A 19,214-nucleotide genomic window follows, 5' to 3' on the forward strand; every position below is an offset into this window, starting at 1 on the left:
TTGATAGTGTAACTGCCACAGTAATAACTGAGGTGAACTAAGTACTCCTAATAATGACTGCAGTCATTAGCTAATCAGAACACTATAGTTTAAAGACCATGATCTCAAGTGACAGTTGGTATGGGATATTTCTTGAAGCAGTGAGTGCAAGTGATGGAAAACAATATACTAGTTGGAAGGAAGAAAGAAAAAAATGATTTCCTTGGATATTAAGCTAAGCTATTTTGAGACACTCTGAAATGTAAAAAATCAAATTAAGATGCATAATTACTGATACTAAGCTGTTAACACTTTTAAGGTATGTTAGTTAATGATCACGACCCTCTTAAAGATCTCATAACCTCATTATTTAATTTGGAGACATTGTACATTAGGGCATATTAGGATAATATTCTTAGTAAAAATATTTTTAAAACAAAGATAATGTTTTTGCATTTAACATATTTTAATAGATGATATTTTTAGCCAGCTGGTGTGGCTCAGTGGGTGGGCATCGACCCATGCACCAAGAAGTTCGCTGGTTCGATTCCCAGTCGGGCACATGTCCAGGTTGTGGGCCTGATCCTCAGTGGGGGCATGCAGGAGGCAGTCAATCGATGTTCTCTCTCATCGATGTTTCTATCTCTCCCTCTTGCTTCCTCTCTCTTTAAAATCAATAAAGGGAAAAAAAAAAAAGAAAGAAACAATATTTTAAAAATATTTTTAAAGGCTTCACAAAGGTTATGTTGGTTCCCCACCTCCATTCCTTCAATTGGCAAGAAAGAAACAAGGTGATGGTAAAAGACTGAGAAGATGACTGAAGCAAGAGAATAGAACTGATACTGAGCCAATCTTGTAACAGTTATAGAGCAAATTAAGGTAAAGGATACATTAAACAGACGCGAATATGAGTAGGTCTCCTTTGAATCTTAATAAAAACTAGGTAGTTGACAGGGTGAAAGAGTTATTACAAAGTTTAGGGAACGGGAAGTCGAAAATTAATAGCTCTTGAGCTAGGGTCTACTGACAGAAACATAAAGGAAGAAAACACAATTTTAATTTACACACAATTTAAAAAATCAAAGTATTTTCTGAACATGGTGGCAATATAGTCTCTAGTCATTAAGTAGGCATTTAATATGCTCTTATATACTACATATTATGCTAGGTATTAGGGATATGCACGTATCCCCACAGAAATCAAAACAAATGTGATAATGTCATCTTATGCACATTCAATGAATTTCAAGTTACTCTAAAGAGTGAATATTCTAAATATGCCCATTAGGTAAGATACTTAAAATATAAAATTTTATGGCTCTTCTAAAAAAGCAACCTACTGCCCTGCCAGTGTGGCTCACTGGTTGAGTGTCGACCCAAGTACCAAGAGGCTGCCAGTTCGATTCCTCGTCAGGGCACTTGCCCAGGTTGTGGGCCCAATTCCCAGTTGGGGGCATGCAGGAGGCGGCCAAATGATGTACTCTTTCATCGATGTTTCTATCTCTCTCTCCCTCTCCCTTCCTCTTTCTCTAAAATCAATTAAAACAATTTTTTTTTAAACAACCTACCATGAGTTTTGGTCCTAGGAATTAACCACAAAAGTATCCCAGCAATATTCAGCCTAATTCCTTTATCTAGAAAAACACCAATATGTCAGAATAGGTGATTTTCTGTGATTCTCCAAAGTAAATCCCAAGTAAAATTTATTACAAAGGGTCAGTAATCTACAACTGCATGAAATTTTTAAAAATCCACAATATATAACACTGACATTGCTAACTAATCAGCAGAGATCTAAAATAGAATGAATACATTACTAAAAAATAATAGATATAAATTTTAAGGTATAAATAAAACCAAAATATCTATATGGAATCCTGAAATGAATCTAAGCACTGAAATAACATTTTTGATGAAGGTCCACTTAAAATCGCAGATATTAAGTATACACACACATGCACATGCACACACATATTCTAATCTCACAGGCAGATACACCTAAATAGCCCACTTACTCACTGAAAGAACATATCTAGTACACATATTTGTGTTAAAAGTACATTTAGGAGAAACAAGGATTAGTACTAAAAAGTTCCCATCACAGGCAAGCAATGAAATTACATGTGAAGAACCACAGGAAATAATACAACAGTTACTAATTAGGAGCTATGTTCATTTGTTGATGTTCAGTTATAAAGATTCTTTGTTAAAACGGAGCTTAGAAAGCAAGGCTAGCATAAGCTGACAGAGCGCAGGGGAAAAAAGATGGTCCAGATCAAGGGGACAAGAGGGTACCACTTTCCATCTTTCCATTTGTAAAATCACATAACTATACTCTTTACTACATATAGATATATACCACTCCCAAACTATCAGTTGAAATTTTTAAAGACAATCTTTATCTAAAAGAAAACAATTTCAGGGCTAGCCACCACATTCTAACAATCTTTTATACATAAGTAATTCTGAAAATCACTGAAGTTAGATAATAAACTATTCATTAATTAAAGCTAAGAAGGTAATTATTTTTGTAGGTCTGCTTGCCATAATTTAAAATCTGAAAGTTTTGCCCTGGCCAGTGTGTGGCTCAGTTGGTTTGAGTGGTCCTGTGCACCTAAGGGTCTCAGGTTAGATCCCTAGTTGGGGTGCATATGGGAGGCAACCAATCGATGTTTTTCTTTCATATCGATGTTTCTCTCTCTCTCTCTAAAAATAAATAAAAACATATCCTCAGGCAAGGATTAAAAAAAAAGTTTCACTAAAATACAAATATTAGTGAAAAGTAAATGTTTAATGAAAGCCAAGAATAAAAATAGTCATGACAAGTTACTTTTTTGAATAAAGAGTTCTTAGTAGTAACACTGTTTTCAATAAGCTTATTTTAATAAACAAAGCACAATATTTTACAAAAATAACCATTACACCTTCTGTATCCCTAATACACTGCAGTGCTGTACAATACAACTTTCTGTGATGATGTAAAGTTCTCTATCTGCTTTAACAAGGTAGCTTCTTGCCACATGTAGCTATTAAGGATGTAAACTTTAACTTTATTTATTTTAAACTAATTTCAATTCCTAATGAAGCTAGTAACTACCATATTGAACAGCATAATTCTAGAGTTTCATATGTTTGCTTATAAGTATAAATCTAAGTTTTTATTTAATGAACTTCTTTTACAGAATTGTAACTTAAAAATCAAATAAACTTACCCCTCTATTGCCTTAAGAACTATATTTGAATCTATAGATATTGCATGGGCTAAACATTAATTAGGTCTTGCCATACAGCATCATATGTGTGTGTGTGTGTGTGTGTGTGTGTATAAATGTATACATAGATATATAGAGATACATCTATTTGTATACACAGGAACACAAAATCATATTTTCTGTACAAACTGCCACTGTATTTTTAGCACTTAAGACCCCTTATTTTCCTCCAGGAAACAATACAACCTACTCAAGTAACCAAAGAATTTAACTAAGCAACCATGCAAAACAAAACAAAAAACTAAACTAAAAAACACCCTGCAAATTAATGATTTAAACCAATTTGAGGTAAATATCATTCCCTATAACTTTTTCATGCAAAAGAGCAACACCATATTATTTTAAAAATAAAACATTTGTAACTAATTACCTTCCCCGCAAAAAGAAATGATCTTTTATATAACTTTCTAAACTATATAAATTAAAATTATTCATCAATAATCAACAATTCAGAGATAGGTCTGTAAGAAAATAGTATTGAGACACTGTATAGTCTTTAAAAATTTATAACACTTATTTTTGTATACCATATGGCTCAATTGAGATGTCATAAATTAAAATTCAATTTATTACCTCATTATAGAATGAAGTATCTGTACAGTCAAAACAATTTTAGAAAGTTGTTAAATACATCCATTCTAATGCATTCACTTGATTGACAAGCAACTTTCAAAAATACCTAAAATAACTAAACAGCAAAAGTAATTTTTACTGTGTGCCAAACAGTAAAAATTATGACTACTGTGAGTAGTTCAAGTAAGCCTGGGAGATAAAAAATTTTCATTGAGAACTTTTTATCTATATTACAGGACAACAAACAAAAAAAACAAATGTTACATTTTCATGTAGTAGTGTTTCAATTTTTATAAATTTCTTTTTTTTTTTTTATCCTTAGTAACCTTAAAACTGAAAGGAAATATTAGAATACAAATGGCATCAGTATAATTATTCTTACCTTTATTTGACTTTGATGGTTTATTCTTCATAGGTTTAAGGGAACTTCGTGATTTATCCTCTCTATCTTTAATAAGTTTCTGAACATCATCCAAAGACAGTTTTTGAAGGACAACTACAGGCTTAGCTCCTTTATTTAGATCTTCAACTAATCCCATTTTTTCTACTTTGTCTTTCTGTTCTCCTTTCATTTCTATTTTCTTTGTCTCCTGAGTGATATTGCCATCTTTATCCCTCTTGATTTTTGGAATGACAAAATTTTTCAATGCACCAGACCTGCCCCCCAACAAGTAACTTGGAAATTCTGCCTTATTATCAGGGTGCGTTTTATTACTGTCTGCTTTACTCTTGTTACCCTCTGTCCTTTTGTCATCTTTACTATTTGGTGATTTGAAACCAGACTTATCAGGTCTTGATTTATTAGAATCTCCTTGTTTAACTCGAGGGCTGTCAGGCCTTGATTTTTGCTCCCCAGAAGATGGTCTTTCCCTTGAGTCCTCTGATTCATGTCTGTGTTTTCTTTCTAGTTTATCAGGTTTTGAACCATCAGATTTAATGCCATGTTCATTTCTACTAGAGGATCTCAATGTTTCTGGTCTTCGAACCCTAGACTGATCCCCCCGATGTCGGTCTGATTCACTCCTGTCATCTGATTTTTGTTTACTATCATGGTCACGTCTCAGTGACTCAGAAATAGATCGTCCATCAGGTCTTTGCTTTAAGGCTTCAGCTCGTTCTGATTTTAACCGAGGTGAATCAGATTTAATATCCTGTTTATGTTTAGACATTTCAGGCTTTTTCTCTGTTGATGGCTTTCCAGAATCTCTCCTATTTTCATGCCTATGTTTTGGTGTTTCAGGCCGACCTTCACTTTTTTGCTTTGGAGTTTCAGGTCGGCCCTCACCTCTCTGCTTTGGAGTTTCAGGCCGCCCATCGCCCTTTTGTTTTGGGGTTTCAGGACGCCCATCACTCTTTTGTTTTGGAGTTTCAGGTCGGCTTTCACCCTTTTGCTTTGGGGTTTCAGGTCTTGACTTTGTTGTTTCTGATCTGCCATTATTTTGTTTGTTGTCATTTGGTTTTGTGTCAGACAGTCTATTTTCATTCTGTTTAGGCTCGGCTGTGGTGCTCTCATTTTGTTTGGATTCCACAGTTCTGCTCTCATTCTGTTTAGGTTCTTCTGTTTGTGTCTCAATTTTAGTTTCTAACTTACTTTCACTTGATTTTGTCTCCACCAATCTGTTTTCATTTGGTTTAGATTCTGCCAATCTACTTTCATTTTGTTTTAATTCACTCTTTGAAAGCTCGGGATCAGACTTTTTTTTAGGAGTCTCAGGATGGTTTTCTGGTGTAGATTTAAGATTTCCAATAATATCTTCCTGAAGAACAGAAATAGGTGCATCGTTACATTGTTTGATTTCTTCAGGCTTTTTTATGGAGTCTGAATCCTGAGTTACAGAAGCCTGAGAGTCCACTCTTCCTGCCTGATGAAGATCAATGCTAACCATTAATGCTGGCCTTGACCCATTTCCCGTAGAACCCGTCTCCTGAGAAGCTGGTCTATTACCTCCTGTAGCACCCCCAGCCTCCTGTGGGTAAGAATCTTGTTTTCTTTTTTTCAAAGGCTTATCTGAAATTTAAAGATAAATATTCAGTATCAGTAATAGACATATATTCTTTTATTAAAAACCATATGAACTTTGACTATTTTTTAAAAGTCATAATGCTTTTTAAAAGGTGATGAATACAGATATTAATATGCATATATAAAATAGTAGGCACAAATGATATAATATTTTTAGACCAAGTTTTGAAGAAATATTCATGCTTGTACCTCAATAAATATTAGTGACTATAGCAAAAAGAACTTAACAGCATACTTGTTGAGTATATAAATAAGCCTAAGAATATAAAATAAATGGAACTTATAATACATTAAATACAAACATACATTTTTGTTTGTATATGTTAAAGATAAACCAGATTCTTGATATATCAATAAGGCAACCACTTATAAACCATGTATTCTCATTTGTGATCATTTACCATTAAATGAAAACTACAGACATAAATATGCCAACATATTAAAAAGAAAATGTAAACTTTACAATATGTAAGAAAAGTATGAAAGAGAATAAAAAAAAAAAACGAAATAAAAAAGAAACCATGTCAGTGAAAAAATACATAAATGAGGAGAATAAGAGAAAAATTTAACAAGTTTGTTAATAACCTTTGATTCAGGATTCAAATTCAAGTTGTCAACAGCACAACTGGAATTTAAAAACTAACATAGAGAAGTAGATTTAAAATAAGGTAACACTGTAAGTATAGAAATGAAAGCATATAAGGACTTTTTAGATAAATCCTGCCATAAGCAACTTCCACTGAGGAAAATGCTTGGGCTTTTCAATGTAAATTTCTAGTGGTTTCTATCTTGGCCTCAATAAATTTACAGCATTTTGAAGAGTAAAGACACAAATATACACAAACACAAATCCACCACAATAAAATGTCAAGGAACTTTTAACAGTTATGTATTTCTTCTGTGCATGATTCCGTCTGACGAAAGAGGATGCTAGGTCATATCTAATTAGTTCTTGGGAATAGTTACATTATAGCACCGTGGTTTTCCTGTTTTAATATTTACTTACTTAAATTGCCTAGGTTATGTTTTAAGAGTCATGTAAATCATTTTTCACAGGAGAACTTCTGGATTCTCTTATATATTCATTAATGTGATATAGTATCATTTAAGCAAAACAGCATGACAAGGATAAAAGTCAAAATGACCACTAAAAAACTGCCCCTTATTGTTAGGGAATCAAGTTCTGGAAAAAAAAGTTTTTAATGGCAGTGCTGACTTTATACACCAAAGTTTCATCATTTTGTCTTTAAAGTAAGAAGTGGCAGTTCATCCAGCTTTAAATCTAATAAAATATTGCTAAAAATTACTTCAGATGTTTGTTAGTAATTTTGAAGAACTAAGTCATTCTGCTTCTTCAGTTATTCAGAAGTTAAATCTACCATCATATATACTCTATTTGCAAAACAACTACGTGATTATATAATAATAATAATAAAGTACATTATTATTAGACTGTTTTCCCTAGTTAAAACATGGTAAAAATTTATACGAAGCTTTTTGCATCAATATCTAAAAATAAAAAACTCTAAGAATAATAAATTTATGTTTATGGAATTTTAGTTTTGAATATTCTGTCACACAAAATAATCTTTATAAGTTGCCAAAGGGCACATCAAATAATTATTACTTCATAAATAGAATGCATTATCATATTATACTTAATCCTTAAAACTTTATGACAAGAATATAGAAATTTAGATGGTATAATCTAAGTTTTCTATATTTTTTTAAAAATATGCCTTGTGAAAGCTTTTAAAATTGTAACCTAAGCACACTTAAAACGACAATGACATAGATCTCAGGCATCTGAAGATTTCTCTTAAGAAATCTGGGGCTAATCCTAAATATGAAAAATCTGTCTTTCAGAAAAACATTAAAATATCTTGAAGGCCAAATTTTAAAGAATTACAAAATACTTAAGCATTTATAGATCATTAACCTATTTAGCATAGAGTTTAATTCAAAGAAATTATCGTGTTTGATTTATCTTAAACTATAGATGCTGTAATTATTTATAATAAAAATGTATGAAAGCATTTGCATAAGAGTAATGTGTTAAGATTGGGAAGGATCTTATAATTTGCTGCACTATCCATAAAATACTGCTAAATAAAAAGTTTTCACTTTTCATCTTATTGAAAAGTACTTCACCTCTTCTATAAAACTGGAAAAAATCCCATTACTGCTACGAGGTTACTTGGCTATGTTAAGAGCACGCAGGTTCTGATTCACTTGATCTAATTCAGTTCCAACATGAACTTATTCCTGTAAAGTGGTTCTGAATCTGCATAGGTCACCTTTGTCTATCCACTTTTATCATCAGTCTTCATTACATCATAACCTTCATCTAGTGATGGGAAGCCATGCTTATAAAGAATAATTTTAATATTTAGAACATTGATTATCTTTAAGCCCTGTTTAGCATTGGGAACCATAAGGTTAGCTATCTGAAGCATATATTCCTGAAGAATATGCTTACAAAAAAATATAATTTCAAAATCAACACTTGTCATCCAGATGATAATATTTTGAAAATAAGATCCAGCCCTTAGAGAAATTCTAAACTTGATTATGCTTATAAGAAATAAAGTATATCACTTGCTTAAATCTACAAGTGATAACTAAAAACACTTAAGAGTAGAAAGCACAACCGTTGTACACATAGTAGCCCACTATGAAAAAATGAAAACATCTCACCCCTAAACCACAGTACAATTAACAGTGGTTAACTGTCCCATTCCTGTTCAAAATCCTAGTCTCTTATTCCAAATGACAGTTGGTAATAAATTACTTCTTATGAGGGTTACAGTGCAAGAATATTGTTAACATTATAAAAAATATTAGTGTAGCTAGGCCATTTCTTATACTTGCTAATATGGAAAGTGGACCTTGGGAAAAGATGAAATTAGGCAAAGATAAACAAAGAAACACCTCTTTGATGAAAGAAAGCAGGACGCGAAGGAGATATTAATATCTATAATAGGTTATTCTAGAAGCAAAGATGAATAGCCTTCAAAAATTAATTTATGTAATTACAGATGTTAAAATATGAGTAAAGGGTCCTTTAGAAATGCCATAAAACATTAAGTTACAGGGAGTTAACCTATCAGTGTATATAAAACTATCAAAAGAAGAGAGAGAAGGTCTAAGGGAAATAAATATCCAGCAGCCAAGAAAGTGTCTGCTATGTGGGGAACAGAAGACGTGTGTGGTATATTAGGTTCTACTACAGCCTGGGTGAACTATTTCCTGTGAGTACTCTATCCCTTTTCTCAAATTCCACAATTATCAAACCATATTTCTAATCTTACAAGATACATATTTTCATATTTCTGGTCTATTGAAGGAAATGCTTCTCTCTTAACAAATGACTATAATAGGAAATCAGCTCAGACCCTAGAATAGAGCTCTCAGTAGACCAAAGTAGTCTTGTTTGCTCCTTACCATCACTAATACAATACTTATAAAAAAGTTCTCAGTGTCAAACTTCAAAATACAGTAGATATCCTAAAATGTAGTGGTTACTAGTGATAAATTTATTTCAAAAAGTATTTCATCTCTCAAGGGCTGACTAAAAACTATCACTTCAGAAAATTTTGCTTTTATTTATGACCTCACCTGCAATCGTGGAGCAGCACACTGAACATTTAATCTTGTCAAAGTCTCAAGATAACTGCTTATATATAAAACACTATCCCACCACACAATGCAAAAAATGAATACAAAATGACATGGCTCAAATCAAAAGTATTAGGTGGTACCTAAAATTCCAAAGGCTTTCAAATAAAACCATGAAATAATAGGAACAGGGCTTTCAGAAAACAAGTTAGAAACGACAGCACTAATATGAGGCCAGCAAAATCAGTATAACCAATCTGGGGAAATATACATATTAAATTATGTGAAGCAAACTAAAAATCAGATAGCTCTAATAAACATTTTTGGTTTTAATTCTATAGTACCAGATACCTCTGTAAGTCAACTTACAGAGCTCAAAATTCCAAGTCAACTCTGCTCATTTAACTTCTCAATTATATCTGCTATAGCCACATCATCACAGATCAGATATAATTGATTAGATAATTAAAAGTAAAATATACATTATAAAAGTTTCTGAAAGAACAGTATGCTGTTTATTGATTTTACTATTCTCCCAGACACGTTTGTGGTCTAAAATAAATTTGCTTTAACAGTCCATTAGCCCTATGTACTATACTTATTTTCATTCAACTTTTATAGGTAAAAACTTTGGTTTCAACAAATATGATACAATAAAATTTGAGGAAAGTTAAAAAAACAACCACCACCCAGAAGTCCACCATTTCCACTATTTTTGTTCCTACAAACAATTTTTTTTTTTTAAATCATTGGAAAAATACTCATTTCCAAAATAAAGATTAAATAAAATGTCATGCAAAATTTTACAGTTCTCAAGGCAACTAATAATTCTTGGTCAAGAAATTACAATTCTATGTTTCTTGCAAAACTGTCATAAGATTCAGAAATTTAGAGTATGTTAATATTATCAAGAGAAGCTGAATAACTATTCTCTTCATTTGACATGCATATACTTTTATAAGAGGATAGACGAGATATATTTTGGAATCCCCATAGTATATTTATTTCCTGAACCCCCACACCTTAAGTAAAGAGAAAGAACAAGCAACATTTTATTTCATCCTTAATGTCAATGACATACCAGTTAAAAAAAAAATCCCAGTTCCCTAGCCAATAAAATGAAAATTTCTACCAATCTCTTTATTTGCACTTATCTGTGATTTATATATTTAGCTAACATTATAATACAACAATTAGTATATACAGTCTATTTTTTCCAATAACAATTTAAAAAGCCATGACAGACAGGAAATATAATACAAATCCTCAGTATGTTTCTTAGTATAGGAACACAATTATCTAGAAATGATCCTGTCACATATGAACAAAATTATATATAAAAATGAGTTCTCCTCAACATCAAGTTTTATTTTATAATCACCCAGAAAATATGATAACTATATCAGTACTAGGATATTTAACTAAAAAGTTAAATCATAAAGTATGCTTTGGTTTGAATAGTCAAGTGTGTGTGTGTGTGTGTGTGTGTGTATGCATCTGCAAAGAAAGAAAATTCATAAATTAAATTACTAATTTCTATCATTGATTCATCAGTCTCTCTTAAAATAACCAAGAACTCAGTAGGGAGCTACTTTCATTTGATTATAATTATTTATAAAACAGTAAAAAAAAGCCCTGGCCGGTTTGGCTCAGCGGTTAGACTGTTGGCCTGCGGTCTAGAGAAACCTGGGTTCGGTTCCCACTAAGGGCACATACCTCGGTTGTACTTTGTCCTCGGCCCTGGTTGGGTCGTGCAGGTGGCAACCGCTAGATGTATCCCTTTCATGTTGATGTTTCTCTCTCTCTCTCTCTCTCCCCTTCCCACTCTATCTGAACAAAAATAATGGAAAAATGTCCTCGGGTGAGGATAAAAACAAAACAAAACAGTAAAAAAAGTCCACAAACTCATAGAACATGTATCTTGAAACTCCATCCTAATATACTAGTCAGACAAAAGGGAACACTTAATTGTAATTACAAACAAAAAATCTTTGATCCTTAAGGTTTGCTATTTAATATTAACATAAAATTGTTTTCATAAATTTATTTAAAAAGTCATATAATTAAGAGATGGTAAGAGTAAAAACCAAGTAAAAAAATCGAACTGTATAATAAGCATACATACAAACTTTTCTTAAATGCACCAATTCAAAATAATTCTATAGTACTTAACCTTGCTTTGGAAAAAATAAAGTTCAAGATACAAAACTATATTAATATAACTTGTGAAAAACATATATAACATAGAAATGCTAATGTTCATCTGGCCAGTGTGACTCAGTGGTTGAGCATCGACCCATGCACCAAGAGGTCGCCGGTTTGATTCCCAGTCAGGGCACATGCCCAGGTCGTGGGCCCAATCCCTAGTGGGGGGCATGCAGGAGGCAGCCAACAGATGTTTTCTCTCATCAATGTTTCTATTTCTCTCCCTCTCACTTTCTCTCTAAAATCAATAAAGGAAAATAAAAAAAAGAAATGCTAATGTTCACATTAGTAGACAAGCACAGATAAAATCACCTGGTACATATTAGGTGACGGATCTATGATACAGAATTACCAAATCTCAGTTATTTGAGACAAAAAATGAAATTAAGATGTTAATTTGAGGTATGAGCATTAGTAATAAAAATATTATTGAAGAAAGACACAAAGAATTATGAAATATAGTAAGGAAAAAAAAAGAGTAACTTAAAAAAACTTTTTTGACTTTATAATGATATATTTGCCCAGAGTAAGAAGTGATAAGTAATGAGTTTATTTTACCTTTATCTTGAACTTCTTTTGAAAAGCGCTCCCTTTCAATAGCTGATTCTCTCTCTATTCGCTCAATTTCAGCCCATGCATCCAATTCCACTTCATCATATATAGGTCCCTGTTGTGATACCTGTTGCTGATTCTGTACCACAGAAGTCTGGGGCTGTTTGGTAGCAACTGAAGTGTTCTGTTGTAAAACAGGCACTTGATTTGCTGGAAGGAATGCTGTTTGTTCTGGCTGCGACAAACACTGAGCAGCATTTAGTGGGCGGTTTACATCCTGTGGAGTAATGGGTGTTTTTGAAGTCTGTCCTGGGTACTGCACATTAAAAGGAATATCATTTTCTGAAACATTGCTATTTTCCATACCAGAAAGCATATCCTCTTGCTGGTCCATGTCTGAAGACCTTACACGAGAAAGTCTTAATGTAAGTTTAGTAGAGTCCTTGGATGGAGAACTAATGATATCATACATTGCAGCTTTCTCATTCTGGTCTTTTTCATCCTTGCCTAATTTCATTTTCTTTTGCTTCTTTTGTTTTCTTTCTGGAGAATCTAGCAAGATATCTGGTGGAACATCTCGAGGTGATGAACAAGGTAGAGGCTGAGATTGTAGGATTAATGGTGGTCTTGACCCTAGAAAAATAATTCAACAGGCAAGAATAAACAGTAGTGCAAGTTTTGCATTTTCTTATATTGTGATAGAAATAATAAATGACAATATAGTGATGCTAGAAAAAATATTAGGAGATTATCTAATCCATGCTACTTATTTACAAAATAAAAAAGAAAGCCTAAAAGACTTGCCCACCATTATCTGTTAGCTTGCTGGGTGCTAATCTAGGTGTGAATTGAAATATAAGTATCATTTTCCAGACCAGGATTATTTTTATTTTTGTGCTCATAAAATATAAATATTTAGCTTGAAGACGGCAAAAGACTTCATTGTTTCTAAAGATACAACACAAATGTTCTGGGCATGATAGTCTCTATTATTTCACTGATCATTTATAAAAATTGACAAATCTGAAGTAAGTCTATCAAAACTAAAGAAAATAATAATAAATTAATCCTACCGACTACTTATATGAATAGTTATTTGTATAAGAAAAAGTAGGAAAAATTAGTTAGTCTTCATTTAGTTCACAAACTGGTGGTAAAGTATTGATTTGTACTTTCACGTGGTATTCTCTTTGTCCCTCCCCTTAACATTATTCATATACTCTCTTTAGCTTGTTAATCCTTTTATTAGAAAATTATGCAAGTATAGCAAATTTCAAGGCTCAACAAAAATATCTTCAGCCCAGATCCCATTAAATTAACAAATGCTATACGATATAAAAAAGTGTTTTAAAAATGATACTTCTCTGACCGGTGTGGCTCAGTGGTTGAGCATCAACCCATGCACTAAGAGGTAGCTGGTTCGATTCCCGGTCAGGACACATGCCCAGGTTGTGGGCCTGATCCCCAGTGAGGGGCATGCAGGAGGCGGTCATTCAATGTTCTCTCTCATCGATGTTTCTCTCTCTCTCTCCTTCTTGCTTCCTCTCTCTTTAAAATCAATAAAGGAAAAAAAAAAATTTAAAAAAAGAAAATCAAATGCAAAACTTCTCCTAGTTAACTAGCTGATGGGGGAAATTAGCAGTTATACTTCAGAAGTAAAAGCATAATTATATTTGAATAATGTATTCAATATATTTCTTGTCATTAGACTATTAAATTTTTCAAATCCATAGGAAATTATACAAATTAGTTAAGATGCAAATGCTTTACAAAAATAATTTAAACCTAGACTTATCTTAAAGTTTTAATGTTTAAATATGTAAATAAATCTGTACTTTCAATTAGCAATGTTAATATATTTAAAGTATGATATATAAAAATAACTTTTTAGACAACATACCAATTGCATAAAGTGTAATAAAGATGCTAATGGAGCAATTTATTATAAATGTTACTTTGAAGTTCTATCAATATACAGTATTCTTATTTTATTATTATTATTATTCTTTACAAAAAATATTTTTTTATTATTGACAGTATTACATCAACTGGTTGCCTTCCACACGACCCCAACCAGGGCTGGGGATGAACCGCAACCAGGTACCTGCCCTTGACCGGAATTAAACCCTTGACTCATTGGTCTATAGGCCAACACTAACGACTGAGCAAAACTGGGCAGGGCACTAGCTAATTCTTTAAGTGGAGTACAATATCCCTTCCAACAAACTGATAATTCAAATGATCAGACTTTAATTTTAAGTACTTAAAAAAAAGCCCAAATCTGGACTTAAATTCAGTTTTGTGAATCTGTTATACATAGAAGACTACACAAGGTTTTTGGTAATTTGAAGATAAACAAAATAGAATCCATGTCCATAAGACAGTACTGAATAAATAGTTATAAAAAATATAAACTAATGGCTTGAAGAGATTAGGGGAAGGTCCATGGAACATGGCCCATTAAATTAGAACCTGAAGAATAGTTTGGATTTTAATAAGCAGAAATAAAAACAGATGTAAGAGATTTGGAGAGGTAATACAGAACAGGCCAGGTTTTGATTAAATGACTACCTAAGAGGTGAGAAGACTTTAAGATTCAGGACTGGGGTAGCATTAAGAAAAACAGGAATGGCAGAAAAAAGTGAGAACAATTTGGAACATAAATTTGAAATACCAGCTAGATATGAGGAATTTTTGTCTGGAAATGAAAAAATTACAACTTGGAAGATAGGACTAGAGCCAAAGATATTGATTTGGGAATCCTGTTAAAAATTACAGTAAAAGATTAAGTATAATAATGGAAATCTTGAGAAATAAGAGAGCAGAGAGAAAACCTAATTAAGGGAAAAAAAATCTATGAAAGAAGGAGGAGGAAAACAGATAGACTCAATGTGAAATAAAGTTTTTTTAGAGAATGGGGGGTGGGGCTAGGGGTAGGGAGGATAGAAAAAGGTGATGGATAATTTCAAATGTTTAAGTGAAGAAGTTTGTGGTTTGTAAAGACCACTGGATTTATCAATGAGAACAATACTGTATATATCTAAAAACACTATCAAGAGTTTATAGGGTTAATTACAGATTTGTGTTTTTCTCCAAGAAATGAAAAGCAATACAGAATAGTTTTCGGTATCTGAATTAAGAAGTCTGAATTGTTTACTCAACCTGAAATATGAAATGCTGAAGGAAATTCTAATTATAATACCTTTAGGAGTTCCATCACTTCCAGCAGGGGAGCATACTGACTGTGGAGACCTCAATGGAAAAGATGCAGCATTCCTCAATGTTGAAGAATCTCCATCCTAAGAATAGAGTATAAAATTTGTATCTTGAATGATAGGAGAAGCTTTATAGAAATCTTAAAGAGAACCAATAAAAGACATAAATTACTGACAGGTAAAGTGTTGGTACCAATTCAAAAGCATAATTCTTCTGCACTTTCCTGTTTTCTTCGTGGTATATCTTAGAAGAATTGAAATTGTATCCAAAAGAATCAACAGCCTACGCATGGCAATGAATAAGAAAACTGGTATTACTAGTACGCTCCACTTTTGTTTGCTGTTTTCTACAAAAGGAGCTGTGAACACCCTACCAGGCTGTAAACGCCTCGAGAACAGCTTCCACTCTCATCTCTGGTATTACCGTAGATACATGTAGCTTATGTGATAATACCACCAAACCAATCACAAGACATATTTCCATAATGTGGAATATTTTAATAATATCAAAGCGACATTAAATTTCAGAGAAAAAGTTTTATACAGGTCTTAGAGAGAAAAAGAACTGAGTACTAATAAGTAAAGGTTCCTTATTTAAGAGAACATATTTGTGTAAGCATATATTTAAAAATAAAATTATAGTTCGTTAAGAACCTAAACCACTAGACTGGGGGTTGGCAAGTGTTTTCTGTAAAGAAACAGAAAATAATTATTTCAGGTTTTCTAGGCCACATTAAGTTTCTGTCACATAATATTCTTTGTTGTTTTCAAATTCTCTGAAAATGTAAAAACCACTCTTAGTTTGAGGGCAGACTACTGGCCAGTTTACCAACCCTGCTCTAGACTAAGCTCTGTGGGTATAGGAACCATATTGTTCATAGCTAGATTCTCAGACTCAGTATAATCCTTCATATACAGAATTCTTTTAAATTGTGGAATTAAAATACTAGGTTATGGAACAAATATTAGAACCATTTTATTACCTTATGACAACTAATATATTACATACGTCACTACTTAGCCTGTGCACCATGTGTAGGTAGTCATCACTTGAGCCATGTCTAGGATTATCAGCATGATGATTAGCTGAACTGCCAGACAACGGACCAGAAACTTTATTATCATGTATGTTTCTCAAACCACCTGCAACAATGGGACTTGATACCGATGCTGAAATTAATAAGAATTAAAAAAAAAGCTTTATAAAAATAAACTGTTAAAATTCTTAGAGCACAATTATTCACAAAAAATATTTTAAGCATACAAAAATAATATAACGAGCACTCACATACTAACTATCCAGAGATTAATCAAATGCTAACACTGTTTCATGTCATTCAGATCTATAGTCATGTACCACATAACGAGGTTTCAGTCAATAATGGACCACATGCCCTGGCCAGTTTGGCACAGCGGTTTGAACATCGGCCTGCAGACCAATGAGTTACGGGTTCGATTCTGGTCAAGGGCACATACCTCAGTTGTGATTCATCCCCGGCCCTGGTTTGGGTTGTTCAGGAGGCAGCCGCTCAATGTGTCCCTTTGATGTCGATGTCTCTCTCTCTCTCTCTCTCCGTTCCTTTTTCTCCCTCCCACTCTATCTGAACAAAAATGGAAAAATGTCCTTGGTTGAGGATTAAAAAAATAAAATAATAATAACAATGAAAAAATAATGGACCACATATATGATGGTGGTCCCATAAGATTATAATGGAGCTGAAAAATTCCTATCACCTAGTGATGTAACGTTGTAGTGCAAAGCATTACTTACATGTTTGTAGTGATGTTGGTGTAAACAAACCCATTATTTACCATGGTGTTATTATTATTATTTTTTTCTTACACTGCTACCCAGTGCAGGCCATTATAACTGCCAACAGTATTCAGTACAGTAATATGCTGTACAAGTTTGTAACCTAGGAGCAACAGGCTTTATAACATATAGCTTATATATATAGTACCACCTAAGTTTGTGTAAATACATTCAATGATAAAATGCTGCCCTGGCCAGTTTTGCTCAGTGATTAGAGCTTCGGCATGCAGACTGGAGAGTCCCGGGTTCTGTTTCCGCTAAGGGCATATACCTCGGTTGCGGTTTGTCCACAGCCCGGTTGGGGTTGTGTGGGTGGCAGCCAGTCGATGTGTCTCTCTCACATTGATGTTTCTCACTCTCTCTTCCCCATTCTCTCCCTCCCACTCTAGCTGAGGATAAATGCCAAAAAAAAAAAAAGTGTCCTCGGGTGAGGATAAAAAAAAGCCTTATGGTGCCATTTCTCAGAAAGCATCCCCACTGTTAAGTGGCACAACTGTATTTTTGAAACAAAGTAAAAGATTAGATATGGTTGAAGCTCTCCATAGATCACCAAATTCTTCTCTATTCCCTTCGCCTTACTCCCTAGAAGTAACACTATATTTCAGAGTTTACTCTACCTTTGCTATGAATGAATATATTCCTAAACAATACCTAGCCTGTTTTGCACATTATGACTTTACATAAATGGTATATGTATATATCCTTCTATAACCTGCTTTTAAATTCAATATTATTTTGAAATTTATCCACTTTTATTCATGTAGTTTTAAATTATTTTAAAAAGGTATATATAGTCTGCTGAATGATGTACATAATTTATCCATTCTTATGCTAGACGTTTAGATTGCCTTTTTTTTGTTGTTAACCCTCACCTGAGGAAATTTTTACCATTGATTTTTTAGATAGAGTGGGAGAGAGAGAGAGAGAGAAAAACATCAACGTGAGAGAGACATTGATTGGTTGCCTCCTGTACGACCCTGACTGGGGCTGAGGATAGAACCTGCAACCCAGGTGTGTGCCTTTGACCAGGAATCAAACGAGAGACCCCTGGGTCTAAGGGCTGACACTCTTAACTGCTGATCCAAACTGGCCAGGGCTAGATTGCTTTTTGTTGTCATAATGCTGTAATGTATATTCTTATACATGACTTTTAAAAAACATATATATATATTAAGATGTGAAATTGTTGGATATATCCATTTTTTTAAAAAATGTGTTTTACTGATTTTAGAGAGAGAAGAAGGGAGAGGGAGAGTGACTGAGAAAGAGATGAGAGAAACATTGATGCGAAAGACAAACATCAAGCAGTTTGCCACCCCTATGCACCGGACCAGAGATTGAACCCACAACTTGGGCATGTACACTGACAGTGAATCGAACTGGTGACATTTTGGTGTATGGGATGATGCTCAACCAACTGAGCCACACCAGCCAGGGCAGGATATGTCCATTTTTAAACCCTACCAAATATTAACCAATAGCTTTCCAAATTACTTATGTCCATTTGTACCCAACTGGTAGTGTGTGACAAGTCCTACTACTCTATATCCTTACCAACAATTTCTATCAATCTGAGGATAGGAAATGTCTCTGACTGTAGCTTATATTTGCATCCTTGATAACAGTTAAGCCAAGCACCTTTTCATAGCTATTGGCCATTCAGATTCCCTCTTTAACACAAAATAATAAAAAGATGGTTTCTTATATTTTATTTTAAAAGTTTTACAGTTTTGTTTTTTCATACTTAGGTCTTTAATCCATATAAAATTTATTTATGTATAGTGTGAGATAAGAATCCCAATTTTATTTCTTCCAAATGGAGAAGTACCTCTGTATCATTTAGTAAAAAAAAATTCTTCTCTATTAAGATATAATACCACATATATCGAGTTCCATTTGTTCATGGGTATGTTCCTAGGCTCTTTATAAAATTCCACTTCACAATGTTCTACTCTTCCTGGACC

General features: G+C 33.2%; 1 protein-coding gene across 6 annotated transcripts in view; it reads right to left on the minus strand.

Annotated features, from left to right (window-relative positions):
* NIPBL (NIPBL cohesin loading factor) overlaps window positions 1-19,214 on the minus strand; it is a 206,011-nt gene that overhangs the window by 90,262 nt on the left and 96,535 nt on the right. For all 6 annotated transcript variants that reach the window (XM_036278788.1, XM_036278789.1, XM_036278790.1 and 3 more), the window contains 4 exons: window positions 16,447-16,607; window positions 15,425-15,521; window positions 12,229-12,855; window positions 4,207-5,832 (listed from right to left, as the gene is read on the minus strand). In XM_036278788.1, coding sequence (XP_036134681.1) covers window positions 4,207-5,832; window positions 12,229-12,855; window positions 15,425-15,521; window positions 16,447-16,607 — 2,511 coding nt within the window. The remainder of the gene's footprint in view (window positions 1-4,206; window positions 5,833-12,228; window positions 12,856-15,424; window positions 15,522-16,446; window positions 16,608-19,214) is intronic.

This window comes from Molossus molossus, unplaced genomic scaffold (assembly GCF_014108415.1).
Source record: "Molossus molossus isolate mMolMol1 unplaced genomic scaffold, mMolMol1.p scaffold_m16_p_3, whole genome shotgun sequence".
Taxonomy (NCBI): domain Eukaryota; kingdom Metazoa; phylum Chordata; class Mammalia; order Chiroptera; family Molossidae; genus Molossus; species Molossus molossus.